This window comes from Thamnophis sirtalis, unplaced genomic scaffold, assembly GCF_051295495.1.
Source record: "Thamnophis sirtalis isolate CommonGarterSnake01/CBP01778 unplaced genomic scaffold, rThaSir2_p1.2 scaffold_9, whole genome shotgun sequence".
NCBI classification, from domain to species: domain Eukaryota; kingdom Metazoa; phylum Chordata; class Lepidosauria; order Squamata; family Natricidae; genus Thamnophis; species Thamnophis sirtalis.
The window spans coordinates 46,781,158-46,804,624 of NW_028261389.1; the positions used below are offsets into that span (position 1 = coordinate 46,781,158).

A 23,467-nucleotide genomic window follows, 5' to 3' on the forward strand; every position below is an offset into this window, starting at 1 on the left:
AATTCAAAGAGATTTTAGATATTAACAAAGATTGTCAAGCACAGTATTGCTTAGTATAATAATTTCCCAGTAATTATTCACAGTAATTTCCCCTCCTCCTTTATTTAGCAGATTGCTAGCATATATTGCAAAACTCCTTTGAAAATCTGGTTTCCATGTGACATGGAGACCTATTCTTGATTTTCAATTCAAGCCTCTACTGTTACAGAGAGCTACCGGTAGTTGTATAATTCTTAGGTCCTCCTCATTTGGATTGCTTAATTACTAAATTTGCAGATGAGTATAATTGAAACATAAATGTATTTAAGTTGATATAATTATCATTAGTCATATCATTGAGGAAGGTCCCAAATATTTCTTACAATATATAAATGGCTACTAAATTTTACATTTAATAAATTGTTATTCTATATTTAGGATCCCTGAAAACAAACTATCTTCAGGACCTAAAATATTGGCACAACCTGCACAGTTGCAACAAAATAACGTTGGGAATTTAGGTGTATCAGATGCTTCTACTATTCCTGTCAAGCGGCGTTTAGTTTGGGATGAATCACATGATGATGAGCAACAAGAAAATATGTCACCTATATTAAGAGAATGCAAAGAAGAAGAAAATAAGCAAGAAATTGGTGAAATTAAAGAAGTGGGGGGAAATGTCAACGATGCCAGTATAAACAATCAACAAAAGTAAATATTTGAAATATTATTTTTTCTGTTTGGAGTTATGGTGCTATGATTAAACATCTCTTACCCATATTTCCCCCCAAATAAGGCTTATTTTTGGGGAAAACGCTTTCAGGGTGATCAGCTCGGCTAGGTGCATCATCCCCTGGCACACACAAGAGGTGGTAACCGTGTGGGAACTGACGGTTTCCAACAGCAGCTGCAGACGGTCCCTTGGTTGATGCACTTCGGCTGTGCAGCCTACACAGTGCTGGTGACTTGTTCCACTGCCCAAGCAGCAGATGGGGAGGGGAGGCAGGTGATTTGGACATGCTGCGCAGGCTGCAGGAAAGTTAAGAATTGGTGGGCCAGAGCAGGTGGCCGGCCGTGGGAGGCTCATCTTTGTGCAGCAGCACTGGCGGCAGGCAGAGTCAGAGGCGCAGAGTGAAAGGTAGGCGATCCCGACATGCCACGTGGGCTGCAAGCAAGCTGAGAGTTGTGAAGAGGAGCCTCCCATGGTTGGCTGCCTGCTCTGGTCCACTGACTCTCAACTTTCCCATGGCCTGCATAGTGCATCCAGATCACATGCCTCATCCCGTCTCTGCCTCCGCCTGCTGCTTGGAAAGAGAACCAGTTCACCTGTGCTGTGTGGGCTGCTGCTACTGCTGCCAGACATTGTCAGCTTGTGAGTGCTCACTGCCTCCTGTGCTGACCACGCCCACTCCTTTCATTAGAGCTTATTTTGGGGCATGGCTTACTAAACAATCAGGTTAAGGCTTATTTTCAGGGTAGGTCTTTTTGGGGAAACGCGGTAGCTAGAGCAATGTTAATTTCATCATTAATGGGGAGTTCTGATGCATTGATGCAAATAAGATTAGATGTATTATGGTAAATAACTTGAGCTAGAATTTGTCTATACAAATTCGAACAGGTAATATACCTTAAGAAAATGTTCAAATAGCACCCAGTCACATATTGTCAGTTCTAATTCTGATTTTCAAAGCTTGATAAAGCAATCTTTCTGATTTGAATGCAGCTATAAATAATGACTTACTGAAATTAAAGATGATTCACTAACTTAATCCAATATTTTTTTAAAGTAGCATCTGTTTAAACATATGAAGAAAAAATGCATAATCATTATTTCATAGATATTAAGATAAATGTATAATTTGAAAATTATTGTCTGGGATAACATTTAATAAGTATTTGTAGGACAGTAAAGTAACAGTGTAAAAAATGATTGCAGTTGTATTCTTCAAATGTAACAAAGAAGAAAGCAGGGTTTAAAAAATGACAAGACCAATTATTGAAAATTGATGTGTAATTATATTGATTGAAAGACAAAATTTACTCTAGATTTTATAACAAAATCCCAAATAATCTTCAACAACAATTACAAATTCAAAAAAGAAACAATTCAGAGATAATTGGGGATAATAACTTGGAAGCTCTGTTGTGGTATCTTGTTTATGACTCAAATAATTCAAACCTTAGAACTTCTAATGCTGACTCTGGATTGTAAATAATTCTTCATTGGATAATTATATTTTGTCACATTTTTATTTATTTTGCCTTGGAAAATGTAAGTTCTTCAGGAGGCAGGGCAGATTCTTCAGAATCTTTAAGAACACATGGTAGGCTTCCAACTCCACAACTTAGAACGCTTGGTGGAATCCAAAGAACACATCATGATCTGACAACTCCAGCTGCAGGTAAAAAGACTGGTAGTTTTTATTTAACTTCCCAAAATATAAATTAACATGCACACTAAGAATTCATTTTATGTTAAATTAATTTTAATAACAGCATAAATTGTGATGATGAATTGATTAAAGCCGTTCTCCAATGTTAATGTAGAAAATAAGGAAGTCAAAGTTATCTTTTTTACACTCAGCAGTGACTACCTAGGTGCTCCTGGGAAGTCTACAAGCAGAATATGATTTAGTAGCCTCCCTTTTAGATTTCTATACAACTACTGTATATGCAAGTGGTATAGTCTCTCAGAAATTGGAGATAATATAATAGCCACAGTTAGCAACCATATTGTTCATTTTTATTTTAGGAGGTGCTGTTTTAGTATCTCCTCAGAAAGGGAAGAATTCATCCTTCCTGCAAATAGAAAAGGAATCTTCAGAAAAGCAGTCTTTGGCAAATAGTCAAGTTTCAAGAGAACAAATAGTAGGAAAAACTTACAGGGTAAGGTATAATTGCTGTAAGAAATATTTGTAATGTCTTTTTTGCTTGCTATAAAATATATTTTTACAAAGGAAATTATAATTTTGTCAAATAAGAAATTGTAAAGTAGTACAGGTAGTTCTTGACGATGATTGTAAGTCAAAGCACCTATATGATGACCTGATTTTACCATAGATTTTATGGCAGTCATTAAGTGAATCACTCAATAAGTGGGTTTTTTTTGCCACAAACTGACAAAAAAGGTAGCACATTTCAGTTTTGTGATTGTAAGATGCTAATGTTGTTAATGTGAGCTGGTTGCCAAGTGCCTAAAATGCAGTTGAGACCACTGTAGGGATATTGGTTGGATGTGCTTTATGGAGCACCTTTCCAAGGCCATCATAACTCCTAACTGTTATTAAATGCCAAGTTGTAAGTCAAGGATTACCGTAGCACTGGGGAAATTATATATGGCTATAATGAAATCTATAATAGTTTATTTCCTGTTTTAAATTTGACTTAATTGATTAGAATTTGTGATATGTAAAAAAATAATTTGTACGTTAACTCCAATATCTTTTATCATAACTCTTGTTTTTTTTTTATCTTGGCAAACCATTCTTGCTTTTCTCAGACTTTTTGTATCTATTTATGTTTTGGCTTTTATTCTTCAATATCTCACCTCTTTCATTTTGACAATTTCACTCTTTGCAACTATGACCTTCTGAATTTTACCCTGGCTGTTAATCTATTTATTCTTCTTCCACATATTGGTTGTATAATTTGAGAGACATTTACTTTCTCTTTATGACCAAACTGCCTAAACAAACATTTTGTATTGGTTATAACCAGGAACATATATCCATACCATCAATAGATATATACTTGTCAGTTCAGTATAACAATATGGGCAGCACCATAAAATCACAGTTGATTTTGTTTCTTTTTATATATTCTTTTTATTCTTTGCAATATACACACTTTTTAACCACATTTCCAAATATTTCCATTTATCAATATTCCCATTCTTAGTAAATATTTTTTCCAACTTACATAAATTGATCCACAGCTTGGTTTTATCATTTATCACTTGCACTTATTGGCTCTATTTTCTGTGCTAATTATCTTGATAAATTACTTTTCAAATGTAAACTTGTTGTGTTATACAACATACTGAATAAATCATTCAGGTTCTCAATTAACAACATGGAATCATCTCTATCAAAAAGTACATGGATTTTCACATTCCCGAACAAAATTCCTGTAACATCACTACAAGCATTTGTACATTTATACTTTATGTCTTTATTGATAAATCATCCAGGGAGACAATGTACTTCTGCAGCAAAATAACTATCTAAAACTGAGTAGAAAAGAACAAAATTTGTTATAAATGGAGGTGGTGGCAAAAAAAATATTAAAATTAAAAAAAAACCTTGCAGCTGATGAAAAAAATGCTGCAGGAAAAAAGTCTCCAATATATAACTGTAGGAGAAAACTGCTGACCCCTCCATTCTGCTTCTAATCAATGACTCACAGTGGACCATGAGGAGGAGAAATCTGACACACAGAGCAATACTGTATTTAATTACATAGAAGAAAACACAGTTTCTGTATCATTTCTGGTAAAGGAGCTGTAAAGAATTCAAAAAGCCATGCTTAGCATGCTTTTTCTAACTTATTATTAACTCAGTCCTGTTACTGGAGGATCCTTTAGTCCTTTTCATAGCCTCCTAAACAGTTTTTAAAAATATCTCTACATTTTAATGTCTTTTTAAACCTTAATTGTTCTTTGATTACATTCTTTGCAACTAATTTTGGTCTGTGTGCACATTATGTGATATCTTTATCTTATGCTTATTTTTTGAAGGACCAATTCTTTTATATGCATTTTATTCTCATGCAAAATTTCTTTAACTTCATAATTCTACTAAGCATCCTTATTTGATTTTCCAATGAGCATCATTCTTTTCACTTTGTTTTAAGAGGTTTTCATGTCCTTTTTGCTTGAGTCACCTTTTTCATTCTGTTTGGAGATTACAGGTAGTCCTTGGTTATGACTATTTGTTCAGTGACCGTTCAAAGTTGCAATGGTGCTGAATGAAAGGTAATTACGACTGGCCCTTGAGGTTCTGGCTGTTGCAGTACCCCCCTGGTCACATGATCAAAATTTGGGCACTTGCAACTGGCCTGCATGTATAACCAGTTGCAGCATCCCATGGTCACATTATACTGCTCTGATGCCTATTCTCCCACCAGCCCATCTCTTCTCCATCTGTGCCTTTCCCCCCTCCCCTCTCTTCCCTAACTTTTGTTGTCTTTTTCTATTGCTGGTCTGGATTTCAAAGCGGTTGGTGAGCGCACAGATCTGGGACATATGCAGCAATTGCAGCAGGGCAATGTAGCTTCATCTGCCAAAGGGAGGGTGGAGGCAGTGGGATGGAATCCTAGGTCACTGTGATCTCCATACTCTGCTGTTGTGGCCCAGCAGGAGCCGTTGGAGCTGCCACCAGACTCCGACAGTGAGGGGCCCTATGAGACGGCTTTGGAGGATGTGGAGGACCCTGGAAAGGGTTCCGACTCTGAGCAGGGCGCAGAGAGGCTGGTTGGCCACCAGGAGGCGCCTGAGCCTTGGACCAGTGGGGAGGAGACAAGGGAGTGTGATTTGGACATCAGCAGTGGGGAGGAGCCAAGGGAGTTGTTCCTAGATGCCCAGCATCGGAGAGCTAATAGGCATAAAGAACAGTTACGCAGTTACAGGAGGTAATTGCACTCAGCTGGTGGTAATTAGGTTCTTCTCCAGACTATAAAAGGAATGCTTGTGCACACGCCCCTTTTGCAGAAGTCAACGCATTAACTAATGTTGGAGAACTGTGGTGTTAGCTTGGCAGGCTGGATTGCTGCCAAGGCTTGTCTGTGCTAGATTGCTGCCAAGGCTTATCTGTGCTGGATTGCTGCCAAGGCCTGTCTGTGCTGGTTTGTTGCCAAGGACTTGTCTGTCTGAGAATAAATTCCATAAAGTATCTTTGGCTCGGAGTGCTTTGGTGTGGGCTGAGGGGGGGGTCAGAACATCTGCAGGCATCAACATTCTTTGCATCAACATCAGAATATAGGTTTCATCCACCTGTTCTGTCCTAGTGCCTTCTCTCCAGCCAGTCCTGGCAAGCTGTCTTCAGCTAACTAAGTTCTGTCTGCTGGGTTTACTGCATGGATCCTCATGGCAAGATCCATAATTTTTTAAGGTAATTGGGTAGAATTGGAGCTAGTAATTACATATTCATGCACTGAAAAATTATATGTAATATAATTATATATTTATTTACTATATAAATTATAGCACACAACTACATGCAAGATTTTTGAAATCTCAACATAAGAAAGCAGTTGTTGTAAGGCACCTTATAGTAAATAGATGAAATAACAAAGCTTTTTAACAAGTGGTATTAGAGATTGGAAAACTTTCCAGATTTACAATGTCTTGTGAATGCCTTTATTTCAAATTTGGAAGTAATTTATTTCAACCTTACCAGAAGTACTCTAATGCTGTTTTTATGATTGAAGGTTTCAAAATAGCTGTTTTGAGAACAAAATGTGGTTGTCTCAAAGCTTGAAAAGCTTTTGCTAAAATTAGAATAGATATTTCAAATTCAGATCAAACCATTTTGAATTTGAAATGGAGTATTTTTAGCTTCAAACATTTCAAATTTGGGATGAGGTATTTCATGTTCGAAACACTTAGAATTAAAAAAAGTTTTGCACATATCTTTGAGTTACTGATAAGACATACAAAACAGAAGCATGGCTGATTGCTTTCATTTAATGACTTTAAACTATTTTCACTTGTTTAAATACTGGTTATTACTACAGGGTTTTAAAAAACCTTTGGGGTTTTTTGTAAACAACATTAGGGATCATAGCAAATAAGATAATTATTTACAATGAGAACATTTGTTTTGGCATTTTAGGATGAAGAAAAAACTGTGATTAATTCTTCAGCTGCAGGGCTGAAATCTTTGGACCCTTTGCCTCTACGAATGGATCAGTACTCCAATCAAGATGCTTCTGGTACAAGAAACCATGCAACATTAATGCATTCCGAGCAGATGCCTACAGTTTCAGAAACAAAGCTGGCTAAGGGTTCTACTGTACCCTATTGGAGTCCATTGTGTCGCATTCAAGGAAGTCTCCGGGATCCAGAGTTTCAGCATAATGGTTAGTTTGCATCATACATCTTTATATAGATTGACCTATCTTTTCAAAACAATATTTTGTTTTAATAACAGTAACCAATACTCAAATATAGGTTTGTATCCAACAGAACTTGATAGTGTGATTATGCTTTGAAGAATAACAATCAAAAGAAGAATATAACTTACTTAGTCAGAAAGTTACTTACTGTTGGTTTTAGATTGAGATAAATGCTTGCAGCTATGTTGACTTGTTTGCTCAGTGTAGTGTCTTCCAGTTGTGCTGAACTTTAATAAATCTTAGAGCAATTTGTTGTGGTCAGGTTTAGGAAATATGTGGCATATCAAGGTATGATCCAAACTGGATCTGTTTTGGAGTGATTTCATAACTGTTTTTTTACTAAATAGTTGACAATAGGTTGTTCTTTAAACAACCTATTCTGAAAATATACTGTATATTATTCTGTCATCCCTATATGCTAATATATATATATATATATATATATATATATATATATATATATATATATATATATATATATATATATATATATATATATATATATATATATAAACATCTACATCTACATCTACATCTACATCTACATCTACATCTACATCTACATACATACATACATACATACATACATACATACATATATATATATATATATAGTATAACATTGAATCAAAATTTGCTATAAAAAGCGCATTCCAATTTAGATAACATTTTGATTTCATTTCCTCTTACAAAATAACATATTTCTGAATTGATATAATGCAGTAAATTATACTTTTTCTAATAGGCAATATTGCAAGCCCTAAAAGGAGCTGGTTACAGTTACCCCTTCAGGAGCGAAACTATCATGATGAAGGTTGGTTAATAAATTTTAGATTTTTTTTGTATTTTAATTTTTTTTATTTGACATTTTCCAAACTTTAATTCACAATTACACTTTTACAGCTTTCTGTTATTGGTATTTCTTTTTTCTGATTTCAGGTTTTCCATTTTCCATTCTATTATTTTATACATATTCTTCTTTGTTTCATACTTTCTCATTTTTGCAATATATTCATCTATATACAATATTTCCATCTCTATTGCTTTCTAAATGTATGCCATGTCTTTTCATTCTGTTTGCTATGTGTTTCTTATGCATTGATTTTACATCTCTTTTCAAGCCAGTTATACCACCTATTCCATATCTTGTAGTACTCTGTTTCCTCTCTATCTCTTAGTTCCATCGTTAGTTTGTTCATTTCTGAGCATTCAAACACCTTTTTTTATGGTTTCTGCATTTGATAGAATGATTTTTAGTTTCCAACTTTGGGCATATGAAATTCTGATTATATGAAGCATTAAATACTGGATATCCTTACTAATATTTTTTTATTATTCCTAGAAGAAATAGCTCAGGGTTCATGCCAATTTTTTTGTTCTATTATTTCTTCTAACCATTTTTGAATTTTAGTCCAGAATTCTTTGGCTTTCGGACACGTCCACCACATATGATAGAAGGTCCCCTGTTGGTGGTTACATTTCCAACAGTTTGGAGATCTATTTGGAAACATTTTAGCCAATCTCACTGGGGGTAAATGCCACCTATAAAACATTTTGTAAATGTTTTCCTTATAGGATGCCGACATTGTCAATTTATAATTTTTCCCATACTTTTTCCCAATGCTCCAATTCAATATTATACCTGAAGTTTTTAGCCCAAATTATCATTGTTTCCTTCATTGTTTCCTCCTCCATTTTGAATTTTAAGATATAATTGTATGTTTTTGTAATCATTTTTTCTTCTATTCCTGTTCCTTCTGTTCCAAAATTCCTTCAAGAATTTTGTCCAGTTCTTGTTGTTCGTTTTGAAATCCGTACTGTTCTAAGTCCTTTTTGTATTTTGTTTGAATTTGTAGGTATAGCCACCAGCCTAATTCAATTCCCTGTAATTTTAATTCCTGATTTGTTTTAAATTTTCTTTGCCCATCCAATAACTCCTTATATGTCAATATCCTATTCAAATCTATTACATTGGGGTATATAATTGCTTCCACGGCTGATATCCATCTGGAAATTTTTGTGTAGAAGTTTCTTTTGATTTTCATCCATATTTCTGAAAGTATTTATGGGCTTTACTCTTTCCTTCCCAGATAAAAGCATGCCAGCCCAGCTGTAAATTATGACCCTCTATCATCAATATTCTTTTATTTTGAAGTACTATCCATTCTTTGAGCTATGTTACCACTGCTGCCTGATAGTAAAGCTCCCAATCTGGGATGCCAAATCCTCTTCTGAGTCTGTAGTAATTTTAATTTTATCCTAGCTTCCCCCCCCCCAAATAAAATTTAAAATTATTTTATTTAGTTCCACGAAAACATTTTTCCTGGTACAGTTTGGAATAGAAATAATTTTTTTGATAGGATATTCATTTTTATGGTTGCAAGCCTTCCAATGAGCGATAATTATAATTTAGCACAATTTTCCAAGTCCTTTCGTATTTGTTGTAATAATTTTGCATAATTGTCTTCTTTTATGGTAGAACATTTAGCAGTTAGAAAGTTTCCAAGACATTTTACCTTCTTAACTACCGTACTTTTCGAAGTATAAGACACACCAGAGTATAATACGCACCAAGGTTTTGAAGAGGCAATTTTTTTTTAAAAAGTAGGTAGGTTGATAGATAGATGGAGGGAGGGAGGGGGAGAGAGAGAGAGAGAGAGAGAAGAGAGAGAGAGAGAGAGAGAGAGAGAGAGAGAGAGAGAGAGAGAGAGAGAGAGAGAGAGAGAAATACAGTAGGTAGGGAGGGAGAGTGAGTAGTTAGGAGTTAGGTAGATAAAGGGATAGAGAAAGAGAGAAAGAGAGAGAGAGAGAGAGAGAGAGAGAGAGAGAGAAGAGAAATACAGTACGTAGGTAGGGAGAGAGAGAGAGAAAGAGGGTAGGTAGGTAGATGTTTCCAGGTGTATCCATGTGCTGGAGAAGGAAATCACTGACAATCTGCAGCACCTAAGACTTTGTTTCTGCTGGCACAGCACTTAATCAATGTAATTCTCATCAACCACTCTTTATACTTTATTTTATAGCATTCTAACTTCCAGTTTTCTTTAACCTGAAATAATTTTAATAAATATGAAAAGATGGAACATGTACTTGATAATAAGAAATGTCCATGGGCACACTGGCACTCCCAAACAGCACATATAGGATTTCAGTTACAGACCCGCTGCCAGGAGTTTGACATTAATTTTAACTGGCAGCCTGCAAGCTATTATGGCTAGTTTAATAGGCTTGATTTATCCTTGCATCAACAATTATGGAGCAAATGAGCACAAGGAGGCTCTCTAAACTGATTCTAGCATTGCAGTGACTTAAACGATTATGCTAATAACCATACAAAGACCGGAATAAGAAAAAATAAAAATAGTAGAATGTAAATCAGCTAAGATCCTATTGAATATTTTTAAAGATAAAGATGGCACCAATGAGAAAATAATAGCTGAACAGTAGCTTTGAAATTGTGCAACAAAGAACATATAAAGTGGGTGAAGAAGCTATCCTACTCCAGTTTAAAAGCCTTCAAAAACTATTTCAGTAGTACCTTTTGACCATATGCTCTATTTGATATGTAAGATTGCTGATGTGCCTCTTTGGCAAGATTAGTCTTTTCTGGAAATAGAGCAATAAAAAATGGGTGGCAGTGAGTTTGAAAATATTCATGAGATGCTAAAATTATTTTATACAGATTTGGCACAATTTATTGGTGGGTTAGAAAATTGTGTCATGTTAACCACTAAAGAGGAAATACAGTATTTGAAATGTAATTTCCTTTGTAACTTGGCATTTTTATGTACAGTCATGATTTCTTGCAGAAAAATAAAATCAACGTTTGCTGATTTTTGCACTGCAAAGCATAACTTTATCTTACAGGGCACATTGTTATGACTGTAACACCCCTAAATAAGAAAAGGGAAAATTTTATACTACTTTGCCTGAGTCTGATCCATGCATTTGCACAAAATGTGTATGTTGAAAGAAAGAAAAAGAGAAAGCTCTTCTGCAACTTCATACTTCCTAACAACTGAGATTGGAAAACGTAGGGCTTGTTCAAATTGCTTAGCAAGGTTACTGAAAATAAACATTTTAGAATTATCAGATCATTATCTAATCCTTGCCATTTTCCTAAACTTTTTGTGATGATAACATTACAGATAGTACAACTGATGTCATAAAGTGTAACATCATCACATGACTGCCTAACTTAGCAACAAAAATTCTGGCAGTCTTAGTTGATGTCATAAACCCAAAATGTGTGGGTTGTTAAGTAGGAAGCTGCAGGAGGCTCAGGTGTGAAGAGTACTACGGGGAGGCAATACCAAGGAAAGCCTTGATGCAGGCTGTGAGAGCAAAAAGGCTGCAGGTCAGTGCTACCGTAGGGAAGCCAGCTGAAGGAGGCTGCCACTTTCCCTGCCAGCTTGCCCATTGACTTTTTGTGATGATCATGGGGCGCAGTAAATATCTTAGGTGTGAGTTGATTACCAAATGCCTGAATTGTTACCGTTTGACTGCAGAAGTCGTAGAACATCTGGAACTTCAAGAACTTGTTACAAGTATCACTCATTCAGTGCTGTTGCAACTTAGAATGGCCACTGAATGAATGGTCAGTAAGTAGGGACTACTTTTATACCTTTGCTAAACAGAAAAGCAAAGATAACAAAATAATCGATCATTAGCAGTAGGAATTTCAGAATTTGAATATCATAGAAGTCAGGTTCTTTGTAATGCACACATTTATTTTGCATAGTCCTTATGGTGAATCTTTATAATATGCCTTATAAGATCTACCTTCATTTGACCATAATAATACAATAGCAGAGTTGGAAGGGACCTTGGAGGTCTTCTAGTCCAACCCCCTGCCCAGGCAAGAAACCTTATACCGTTTCAGACAAATAGCTATCCAACATCTTCTTAAAGACTTCCAGTATTGGGGCATTCACAACTTCTGGAGGCAAGCTGTACCACTGATTAATTGTTCTAACTGTCAAAAAATTTCTCCTCAGTTTTAAGTTGCTTCTCTCCTTGACTAGTTTCCACCCATTGCTTCTTGTTCTGCCCTCAGGTGCTTTGGAGAATAGTTTGACTCCCTCTTCTTTGTGGCAACCCCTGAGATATTGGAACACTACTATCATGTCTCCCCTAGTCCTTCTTTTCATTAAACTAGACATACCCAGTTCCTGCAACCGTACTTCATGTTTTAGTCTCCGGTCCCTTAATCATCTTTGTTGCTCTTCTCTGCACTCTTTCTAGAGTCTCCACATCTTTTCTACATCGTGGCGACCAAAACTGAATGCAGTATTCCAAGTGTGGCCTTACCAAGGCATTATAAAGTGGTATTAACACTTCACGTGATCTTGATTCTATCCCTCTGTTTATGTAGCCTAGAATTGTGTTGGCTTTTTTGGCAGGTGCTGCACACTGCTGGCTCATATTTAAATGGTTGTCCATTAGGACTCCAAGATCCCTCTCACAGTTACTAATATTGAGCAAGGTACCACCTATACTGTACCTGTGCATTTTGTTTTTCTTGTCTAAATGTAGAACCTTACTCTTTTCACCATTAAATTTCATTTTATTAGATAGTGCCCTGTTCTGACCCCCACCTTTCCCGTTCAAAAACTACAGCCAAACAGAACTTCAAAGGAAATATTTTTATCAGTCCCGGATTTTGCTGGCTGCTAGTCCAAAATAAACATAGATAAATTATCTGGCAAAAAGTTCAATAGCAAATGCAAAAACAAACTCTTACAGCAAACCACTTCTCCAAGTTGGTTTTTTTGAATCATGAACACAAATGGGGAACCTTGACTAGAACAGGAACGGAATAGAACAGAACGGAAAGAACGTTGACTTCTGCAACTAGGGCGTGGCACCATCAGTCTTTTATCCACAGGAGGAGATCCTTAACGAGCCACAGCTGCTTGTTATTCTCTCCTGTGAGCATCCTGAAACCACTCACAGGAGGTTTCTGATAGCAGCTCCAAAGGCTCCTACCGAGCCACAACAGTGCCATTGTTCAAATTTCTCAAGATCCTTCTGTATCTTAAGCCTGTCTTCTGGAGTGTTGGCTATTCCTGCCAGCTTGGTGTCATCTACAAATTTGATGAATTCTCCATTTTTTCCCTCATCCAAATCATTGATGAAAATGTTGAAGAATACTGGACCTAAAACAGAGCCTTGGGGTACTCCACTGCAAACTTCCCTCCATGTAGATGCATTTCTATTGAGGACTACACGTTGAGTGCGATTGGTCAGCCAGTTATGAATCCATCTGGTGGAGATGCTGTCTAACCCACATTCTTCTACTCTATCTAGTAGTAGGTTATGGTCTATCTTATCAAATGTCTTACTGAAATCCAAGTAAACTATATTGACGGCATTCCTCTGGTCTACTAATTTTGTCAAATAATGCAATAAGATTAGTCTGGCATGATCTGTTTTTGACAAACCCATGTTGGCTTTTGGTTATTACTTTGTTTACTTCTAGGTGTTCGCTAAGTCATTGCTTGATTATCTTTTCCAGAATCTTTCCTGGTATTGAAGTCAGGCTAATAGGTCTGTTGTTTCCTGGATCTATTTTTGTTTCCTTTTTTGAAGATGGGAACCACATCAGCTCTTTTCCAGTCCTCTGGCAGTTCCCCGGTGCTCCAGGATCTCTGAAAGATATAGTTCAGTGGTTCTGAGATCTCGTCTGCCAGTTCCTTCAGAACCCTGGGGTATAATCTATCTGGTCCTGATGATTTGAACTCATCAAGGGTAGACAGGTGCTCACTTATCATTTTCTTCCCTATTTCAACTTGTGTTCCTAATCTGATTTTTGTGGTGCTGTTTTTGATAGGTTGGACTGTTTTATCCCTTTGTGTAAAGACATGCAAAAAATGAGTTAAATAGGTTTAGGTTTGGGTTTTTTGGACTTATATGCCGCCCTTCTCCCAAAGGACTCAAGGCGGTGTACAACATAAAAACACATATTAAAAAAATTAAAAGAAAGATTAAATAGAATATCCAAAAAAAAACCAATAGACATTTACAATGAGATTTCAAAATTAAATTAAAATTAACAATTCAAATTAATTTTATTTTTATTCAGGCCAGTCCGACTTGCTGGAAAAGCCAACTTTTTAGGGTGCACTGGAAAGACCGGAGGTCGGGAATTATGCAAAGCTCCTGGGGCAGCTCATTCCAAAGGAAAGGTGCTCCCACAGAGAAGGGTCTCCCCCTGGGGGTTGCCAGTTGACACTGCCTGGCCAACGGCACCCTGAGGAGGCCAACTCTGTGGGATCGTGCTGGACGGTGGGAGGCTACCGGTGGCAGTAGGTGGTCTTGCAAGTACCTTGGGCCTAAGCCATGGAGCGCTTTAAAAATCATAATTAACACCTTGAATCACAACCGGCAACCAGTGCAGGCTGCCTAAAAGGGGTGTAACATGGGAGCACCTAGGTACCCCCATGACAACCCGCACAGCCGCATTCTGGACCAGCTGAAGCCTCTGGGTGCTCTTCAAGGGCAGCCCCATGTAGAAAGTGTTACAGTAGTCCAGGCGAGAAAGAACGAGGGTGTGACTGACTGTGCACAGGGCATCCCAATCCAGGAAGGGGCACAACTGACGTACCAGGAGAACCTGGTAAAAGGCCTCCCTGGTCACGGCCGTCAGGTGTTCTTCTAAACCAAGCCACAAATCCAGGAGGATTCCCAGATTGCAGGTCCTCTCTGAGGGGGCTAAAATTTCTCCCCCTATCATCAAAGATGATACAAGATGCACAAATCGGGATGACGGGAACTACAGCCACTCAGTGTTGGAGGGATTGAGCTTGAGCCTGTTCGTCCCCATCCAGATCCGTTCAGCCTCCAGGCATTGGAACATCATGTCGAGGGCATTGTTTGGGTGGTTTGGGGTAGAGATGAAAAGTTGGGTATCATCAGCGTATTGATGATACTGTACCCCAAAACCACGGATGATCTTGCCCAGGGTTTTCATGTATATGTTGAACAGGAGGGGTGAGAGAACCGACCCCAGGGGCACCCCACAAGTGAGGAGCCTTGGGGTCGATCTCTGCCCTCCAGTCAACACGAACTGTGATCGATCTGACAGGTAGGAGGAGAACCACTGCAAAATGGTGACACTCCCAACCCCCCGAGTCGTCGCAGTAGGATACCATGATCGATGGTATCAAAAGCCGCTGAGAGGTCTAATAGGACCAGGACAGAGGAACAACCCCTGTCCTGGGCCCCTCAGAGATCCTCAACCAACACAATGCCGTATCCGTGCTGTACCCGGGCCTGAAACCCGACTGAAACAGATCCAGATAGGTAGCTTTGTCTAGCTACTGGGGAAGCTGACGTGCTACCACGCTCTCAACAACCTTCGCTACAAAGCGAAGGTTGGAGACCGGACGATAGTTGTCTAAAGAGGCTGGGTCCAGGGAAGGCTTCTTAAGGAGGAGCCTCACCACCGCCTCCTTCAAGGCAGTGGGAAAGAACCCCTCTCTCAATGAAGCGTTGGTAATTGCCTGGAGCCAGCCCCATATCACAAAAGTGGCAGCACTGAGTCTCCCCATAATCCTGTCCATCCCCTTGGGAGTCACAGGATCAAACTCATCCCAGATAGTTTCCACAAGATTCATCCCCGTTGACTCGCCCGAATCTACCCAGTCAGAGTCCAAGCCTGTCCAAATCTGAGCGATTTTATCCTGCAGATACTGAACAAATTCTTCAGCCCTACCCTGCAAGGGGTCTTCCCAGTTCCTTGATTAAGTAAGGAGCGGGTCACCCTAAACAGGGCGGCTGGGCAGTTATCTGTGGACGCGATAAGAGCGGAAAAATGCCATTTTGCCACTTTTATCACCACTAACTGGATTTAATATGAATTCTTACTAGTATTCGGTCTGATTCGGACCGGCTGGCCCTCCAATCAATTCAATTCAATTCAATTTATTACATTTATATGCTGCTCTTTTCCCCCGAAGGGGACTCAGGACGGCTCACAACTCAAACCAGGGAAGGGGAATACAGACAAAAATTTTTTAAAAAAACAAAAAAAACAAACAGAGCATAACAATACATAATTTAAAACACACAACAGTCATACCATTCGAGACGGGGGCAACAGCTCTTTAGCCCCAGGCCTGTCGGAACAGCCAGGTTTTAAGGGCTTTGCGGAAGGCCTGGAGGGTGGTGAGGGTCCGAATCTCCACGGGGAGTTCGTTCCAGAGGGTCGGAGCAGCCACAGAGAAGGCTCTCCTCTGAGTGGTCACCAGTCGACACTGGCCGGCGGATGGAATTCGGAGGAGGCCCAATCTGTGGGATCTAATCGGTCTAGTGGAGGTAATTGGCAGCAGGCTGTCTCTCAAGTACCCAGGTCCAATACCATGAAGGGCTTTATAAGTGACGACTAGCGCCTTGAAACGTATCCGGAGACCAATAGGCAGCCAGTGCAGCTCGCGGAGGATAGGTGTTACATGGGTGAACCGAGGTACACCCACGATCGCTCACGCGGCTGCATTCTGGACAAGCTGAAGTCTCCGAATACTCTTCAAGGGCAGCCCCATGTAGAGCACATTGCAGTAGTCCAGTCTAGAGGTCACAAGGGCGCGAGTGACTGTTGTGAGGGCCTCCCGGTTCAGGTAGGGACGCAACTGGTGCACCAGGCGAACCTGGGCAAATGCCCCCCCTGGTCACAGCCGACAAGTGGTGTTCAAAAGTCAGCTGTGGGTCCAGGAGGACTCCCAAATTGCAATCACTCTCTAGGCGTCTTTTCCGGTATTTCATCTCCCGGAGCTCCTCGGTAAAACACGGAGCTACCTGGGATCGGCACTGGGTCAGAGGCCGCAAAGGCACAACGTGGTCCAAGGCCCCAGTGGCCACCCTATCCCAGGCTTCTGCTAGGGCTTCGGTCGAACTGTGAGCAAGGGATTCAGGAAAAGTCCAAAGCTCCATCAGGAATTTTTCAGGGTCCATCAGGCACCTGGGGCGGAACAATCTAATCGGTTCTGCCTCCCTGTGGCGAGGGGTGGCAGTATGGAAGTCAAGCCTAAGGAGGAAATGATCTGACCTTGACAGGGGTTGGATAGAAATATCCCCTAAATCTAGATCATTCATCCAAAATCAGGTCGAGCGTATGCCCCCCCTTATGAATGAGGTCTTGAATTAACTGAGTTAGGTCCATAGCCATCATGGAAGCCATGAACTCCCGAGCTGACTCGGATGTCTCGCCAATGGAAGGCAGATTGAAATCCCCCACAACCATAAGCCTGGAGAAATCAACCGCCAATCTGGATAACACATTTAGCAGCTCCGGCAGGGCCAATGAAATGTAACGGAGACAGGTACGTAACAAAAAGGCCCACCTGGACTCCAAGGCCCCATTTCACAAAAAGGGACTCACACCCGCCTATCTGAGGTCCAAGATTTTCCCTAATAACCACCGCCATCCCCCCTCACCCCTGCCCTGGGCTCTCAGCTGGTGAAACGCCTGGAAGCCTGGTGGGCATAATTCAACGAGGGGAATACCCCCCTCATGGCCCAACCAGGTCTCCATAATGCACGGCAGGTCCGCTCTCCCCTCTTGTATGAAGTCGTAAATGAGGGGAGCCTTATGTACCACAGACCTGGTGTTAAGTGATACCAGCCAGAGACGCTGTAATCCCGAGCACCCAGGGGTGCGAGAGGGGCAATGAGGGTCGGAGCGCGCAATTGCTCTTAAACAGCAAACCTGTGTCTCCTGAACATAATTTGGCCCTAGGTCTCCATCGTATCTGCTCCTCCCACATACAATAGAGATGGCAACCCTCCCAATTGAATGGTTTAATGTCTCCCCTGGAATCCCAACCCTTTCCAGCACTCCCGACCCGCACCCATTAGTTAGCTCTGCCCTGTCTCCTGGCAGACTCCCCCCCCCCAAGTCTGTCTGAGCCATCGCCTTGGACCATGTTGTGCCTTTGCGGCCTCTGACCCAGTGAAATACCAGAATCAACCCCTCCGCCCACCCCTTAAAATTTGATTTAAAAAACCCTACAAAAAACCCCTAAGAAGCCTCTTTTTCGCATGCCACCTCACGGGATCCCAAGACCTGTCATTAAGAAAGTGTCTTGATAAGCAAGAGGGTCGTCCCCAGGAAAGGGGGAGTTCCCAAAGGGAGTAAAGTTCTGTCGCAGTATAATATTGAGGAGAGAGTGGCATCAACCAAAACGGAGTGACATCACAGGGGGATGGAACGGGGAGCTGACATATCCATGGGGGGGGGAGCCGACAGTGTTCAAAGGGGTAGCGGGAGACCTATGTCCATCATATCCGTGGTTGATGTTGAAGACAATATGTAAGGGTAACGGTCAGATATCAAAATTGCAGCAGATAATAAATAAGCAGCGGCAGCAGCGGTTGCTCCAACAACTCCAACGACTGATCCGTGCCGTGTCCATGTCAGCTGCACTCATATCCGTCTCTGTTAACACAGTTCATAGCATCACAAGGGGAGAGGCCAAATAGCACAGTACGGTGGCCCAGGCAATGGCGGTGATAGTGGGGGGCACAACAGGAACCCCCCCGCTCCAACTGTGCCCACACCAACTACCGAAGCCATCTTCTGCTGGCATCAATGCCCATGCCAGGCGCCTCAGCCACTCCCCCACTAATCCAGTCTATCACATCCATAAGCAAAGGGGAGCAACCGGGATAATACCACGGCGTGGGCAGCAGCACCGACAGCGGCAGAAACCCTAGATAGGGAGCCCCGCCCCGCCGCCGACCACACCCACGGCGGCAGCAGAAAAACACTCTCTATTCTCCATTCACCGCCAACCACCCCGTTTCACTCAACGTTCCGGCTACAGGGCAGGAAATCGCAGCTCAAGAGTACCCCCCAAGGTCCCAGGAAGTTCCCATAGCTGGACCAGGAACCGACGATGGTATAGGGTACCCCCTGCATACCCCAAAAAGGAAAATCATCTCCCCAAAGTTCTCCTCAAACGCAGTAGTAAGATTTAGACGGAAAATAATAATTTGCATAATAAGTAGAAATAGTTCTGCTTTCTCCCTGTTGCTTGTCACCTTCTTGCCACTTTCTCCCAACAATGGACCAATTGTTTCCTTTTTTCTTGTTTTTAACATGTTGGGAGAAGCGTTTTTTGTTATATTTTACTTTTGTGGTAAGCCTTTCTTCATTGTGAGCCTTAGCTTTCCTCACTTCATCATTATAGGCTCGGGCTATTTGCTGATATTCTGCCTTATTTATGTCCCGCTTTTTATTCTTATCTTTTTTGTCTTTCAATTTGTCAGAGAGTTCCTTATACAGCCATGCTGATTTCTTTTGGGAGCTGTTATTTTTTTTCTTCATTGGTATTGTGCTAGACTGGGCTTTTATAATCTCATTTTTCAAAATTTCCCAAGCTTCTTGAGTTGTTTTCCCCTTGAGGATTCTCATCCATGGAATTCTTCCCAAGCTCTCTCTGCGCTTATTGAAATTAGCTCTCTTAAAAGTCCAAGACTCTACTACTTGTGTTTGCACAATGTTGAATTCCAATATTGCATGGTCACTTGCCCCCAGGGGTCCTGTGGCTTCAACACTTTCTATCATTTCCTCTCTGTTAGTGAGAATTAAGCCCAATATGGCTGATCCCCTTCTTCCCTTCTCTACTTTTTGGGAAACAAAGTTGTCTGCTAGGTTCGTTAGGAACCTGTTGGATCTTCCACTTGGTGCAGAGTTTGTTTCCCAGTTGATGTCATGGTAGTTAAAATCCCCCATTACTATTGTGGTGTATCTTAGTTAGCTGTCTAGCAAAAAGTTCATCTACTTCCTCTGCTTGGTTGTGTGGCCTGTAGTATAGACCTATGGCAATGTCATTTCCCACCCAACCTTTAATATTGACCCAAATGCATTCAATATAGTTCTCATCATTATTGTGCCTATTTCTGTAGATATGTAGTTATTTCTTATAAATAGTGCAACACCTCCTCTTTTATTTGGTCTATTTCTTTTAAATAATTTAAATCCTTCTAGCTGTATGTTCCATTTGTAGGTTTCATCCTACCAAGTTTCTGTAATGTCAACAATATTGTATCTGCCCTCATTTACTTGAATTTCTAATTCACCCTGTTTATTCCTCATACTCTGTACATTGGTGTATAGACATTTGAGTCCATTTTGATTGACCCTGTGCTTACTGTCTACATAACCTGTGTTTTGCCTGATTGCCCCTATTTTCTTGCTACTTGTATGATTCATGCACATGGTATGGCACTCACTATTAAATACTTGGTTTTGCTTGACAGCAAGAGTGATAGTCTTACCCGCACAAACATCTATGTTACATGCACTGATAACCCTAAGAATTTTAGATTGCTGGGGACAGAAATGTTCTGTATCAATTAATCCTCTGTCCCCGCTGTTCAGTTTAAATGTTTATCTAGAAAATCTGTGAATTTAAATCTGTGAATCTGTGAATTATAATTCATTTAAATTGATTCTATGTCTGTGCAGAACTGTATTCAGAACCCTCTAGAATTTATGAGATTTTTCATCAGAAGTCCTCATGTATACCTGTATCTAGATGCAGTTTTCATAAATCCCTTTATTTTGTTTTGACCATCAAATCATTAGTAAAATATTGCTGATTGTTCTTCAATCCTGATTTATTTAAATAATTTCCTTCTGTTATTTTTAACTTCTCAAATATTCTCCAAAACAAAATATTGAAGTGTTATTCACTGGCCCATTTTGTCTTCCCATAATTAGCCATACAGTGTAGTGTATGCTAGTTAGAGATCGCGTTCTGACTTTAGACAATGTTTATTTCACTAATTTTTTTGTTATCTATATTTTGGGTATGTTTCATACTAATTTTCATATCATTATTGCTCCTTGTACTTATAGATGATGATGACCGACTGTCCCAGTTATCTGCTCGATCTGCTGCTTCTGGTTCTCTTGCATCTCAGGTTCTAGAACGAGCTCAAAGAAGAAAAGAAAATTTCTGGGGCAAGATGTGATTGAATTTTGCTGTGCTTGCAATTCGTTTTATAGTAGAGAAAAAATAATTTTTTCTAGAAAAAAATAGTTAAATACCGGGTTTTTTTTAACTAATAAAAAAGGAAAGGATCTGATATAAAAATGCTGGATATTCAAATACTCTTTTTGATTTGGCTTAATAGTTAAGTGCTTGATTTGAAATATTAACTTATTCAAAATCTGTATTCTACCTCACTGTCAAAAAAGCATTACAAACAAATAGATTACATCATAAGCTATTTTTACTTAATGAATTCCAAAGGACTCCATATCACTTTTAAAAAGCAGTGAAATGGTGCTGTATTACAAGTTTCAAAAAGTCTTTGATCTTCTAACAGAAATGAACATTAAACATAGCCAACAACTCAATAATGAAAAAGTTATGCGGAAGCAAAAAAAGATGAAACAAGAATAAACTACCTGCTACCTTTATATTGCTTACTTAGCAACTAAGGATTATTTGTGCTATTTTTGTATTACTCAGCAAGATTAAATATATTATTTAGAAACCTTCATTCATTATATTTATATATAACTTTTAGTTGGATTCTTTATTATTAATCTCTGTGTTCCAGCATGAATAATCAGTTTTTGTTTTTGATAGATCAAATACAGTTTTATTATTCTAAAACACTAAACTAATTTGCCCAATTGGATGATCTTTTAAGATTAGTACTCCTATACTTCTCAGCCATTAGGACTAATAGCCATGTTGTTGGGAATTCTGGGAATTATAGTTCAGAAAATTTTGGAAGAAACCAAGTTGGGGAATTTTTTTAAAGCAGTTTCTATTATGAAATTATCATGAACAATACAGTCACAAATATTAATGTCATAGTCAATTTTCAAATACTTTGGCAATTCAGTATTGCTCACCATTTTCCTTTAGCTCAATATTTATATCATGATGACTAGCTTAAAACTGAAGTCTGTTGTTTTTCAGATTGTAATATTAACATGACTTGTATAATAAAGCACATGAGCATGTATTACTCTTGTGTGATAGTTCAAAATTTCAGAGAAGATACGTTCTTGGCAATATATTTTATTGGGTTTAAATCATAAGCTAGTTGTAGATTTTGTATATGAGAATCCTTAGGCAAACTAAGATCAAAATTTGTTTTAAATATTAAGTTTAGGGACTATTTATTCTTCCCCAAATTCTGTGGTAATTTGAAAAAGATGGATTAGGGATGTGGTTCCCTAGCTATTGGACACTAAGTTTCATAATTTCATAATGACTAGTGGCAAGAGAAATGGTTGAATCCAGCAAGTTCTAGAAGCAATATATTGTTGGTCTTATACTTTAATAATTCAGAAATTTTCTTGATGTGATTATTGCATTATTGTAAAGCATTGTTTTAAACTAGAATGAAAATTATAGTAAATATACAGCATATAATTAGTTCTTTTCACATATTAATATTCTTATATTTAAACATTAAAAAGATAGAATTTGTGCAAAAACCCTTGACTTTTCTGTAATATTTCAAAGATGGTTAGATTTGTATGATGAGAAATCAAGTTGTACATGCTTTAAAAATGGAGTAATATATTTGTGTACAAAAAAATCTTAATTAGAAATGTTCACATCTGTGCCACATTTCCATGATTCACTTGCAGTATCATTTCAACATAAATTTCAGTTAATTCAAATTTTTGTTTTATTTTAAAATTTGTATTTCAACTATGTACTAATACTTTTAAAGTGATTGGAAATGAATTGAAACATTTAGAGAAACAGAAAATCTTGGTGTCTTCATTTGCATATCAATCCAGAAATTATGTGTAGATCAGATAATTTCATTTTCAACTCTGCAAAAATCAATTTTATGAGATAGTTTTAGTTGAGGAAGAAATGTTGAATGTATGAACATTAATTTAACAAAAAGAAATAATGACTGAAAAATTGCTGTTGAAGCATTCAGTCTGGTTTACCTGAAAATGAGCCCAACTGATTCATTAATGTAACAAATTGATTATCTTTGCAAATTTTGATCTTTCACTTTGGGACCAAACAAACAATTGCTGTATTTTGAATACAATAAATGAGGCTTTTGCTTATTTAATTCTGTCTGCCAAGCAGAATGAGTGCACCATTTTCTTAGCGAGGTGTTCCTGGAAATATTTATTCGTTCAGTTTTCTGGCACTTCTGCCCATATATCTAATCTCTCTAATTTGAATTATATATTACAACCCAGAAATGTGGTTATGACACAGTTGCTGCATTGTAGCATTTATAATCACTCCATCTTCTGAAAAGGTTAGAAGCATAATTGAAGATATTTTAAATTTATTAAGAAATAGGATAGGCAACATTCTGTTTCACACTAATAGCATAGATGGCTAGAGCATAGATGGCTAGAGTTAGCTGAATAGAA

General features: G+C 38.8%; 1 protein-coding gene across 3 annotated transcripts in view; it reads left to right on the forward strand.

Annotated features, from left to right (window-relative positions):
• SAXO6 (stabilizer of axonemal microtubules 6) overlaps window positions 1-23,154 on the forward strand; it is a 37,747-nt gene extending 14,593 nt beyond the window's left edge. For all 3 annotated transcript variants that reach the window (XM_014070377.2, XM_087723465.1, XM_087723466.1), the window contains 6 exons: window positions 418-690; window positions 2,257-2,381; window positions 2,732-2,865; window positions 6,810-7,056; window positions 7,838-7,906; window positions 20,951-23,154. In XM_014070377.2, the coding sequence (XP_013925852.2) occupies window positions 418-690; window positions 2,257-2,381; window positions 2,732-2,865; window positions 6,810-7,056; window positions 7,838-7,906; window positions 20,951-21,066 (964 nt within the window). In that variant the 3' untranslated portion in view covers window positions 21,067-23,154. The remainder of the gene's footprint in view (window positions 1-417; window positions 691-2,256; window positions 2,382-2,731; window positions 2,866-6,809; window positions 7,057-7,837; window positions 7,907-20,950) is intronic.
• The last annotated feature ends 313 nt before the right edge of the window (window positions 23,155-23,467 follow it).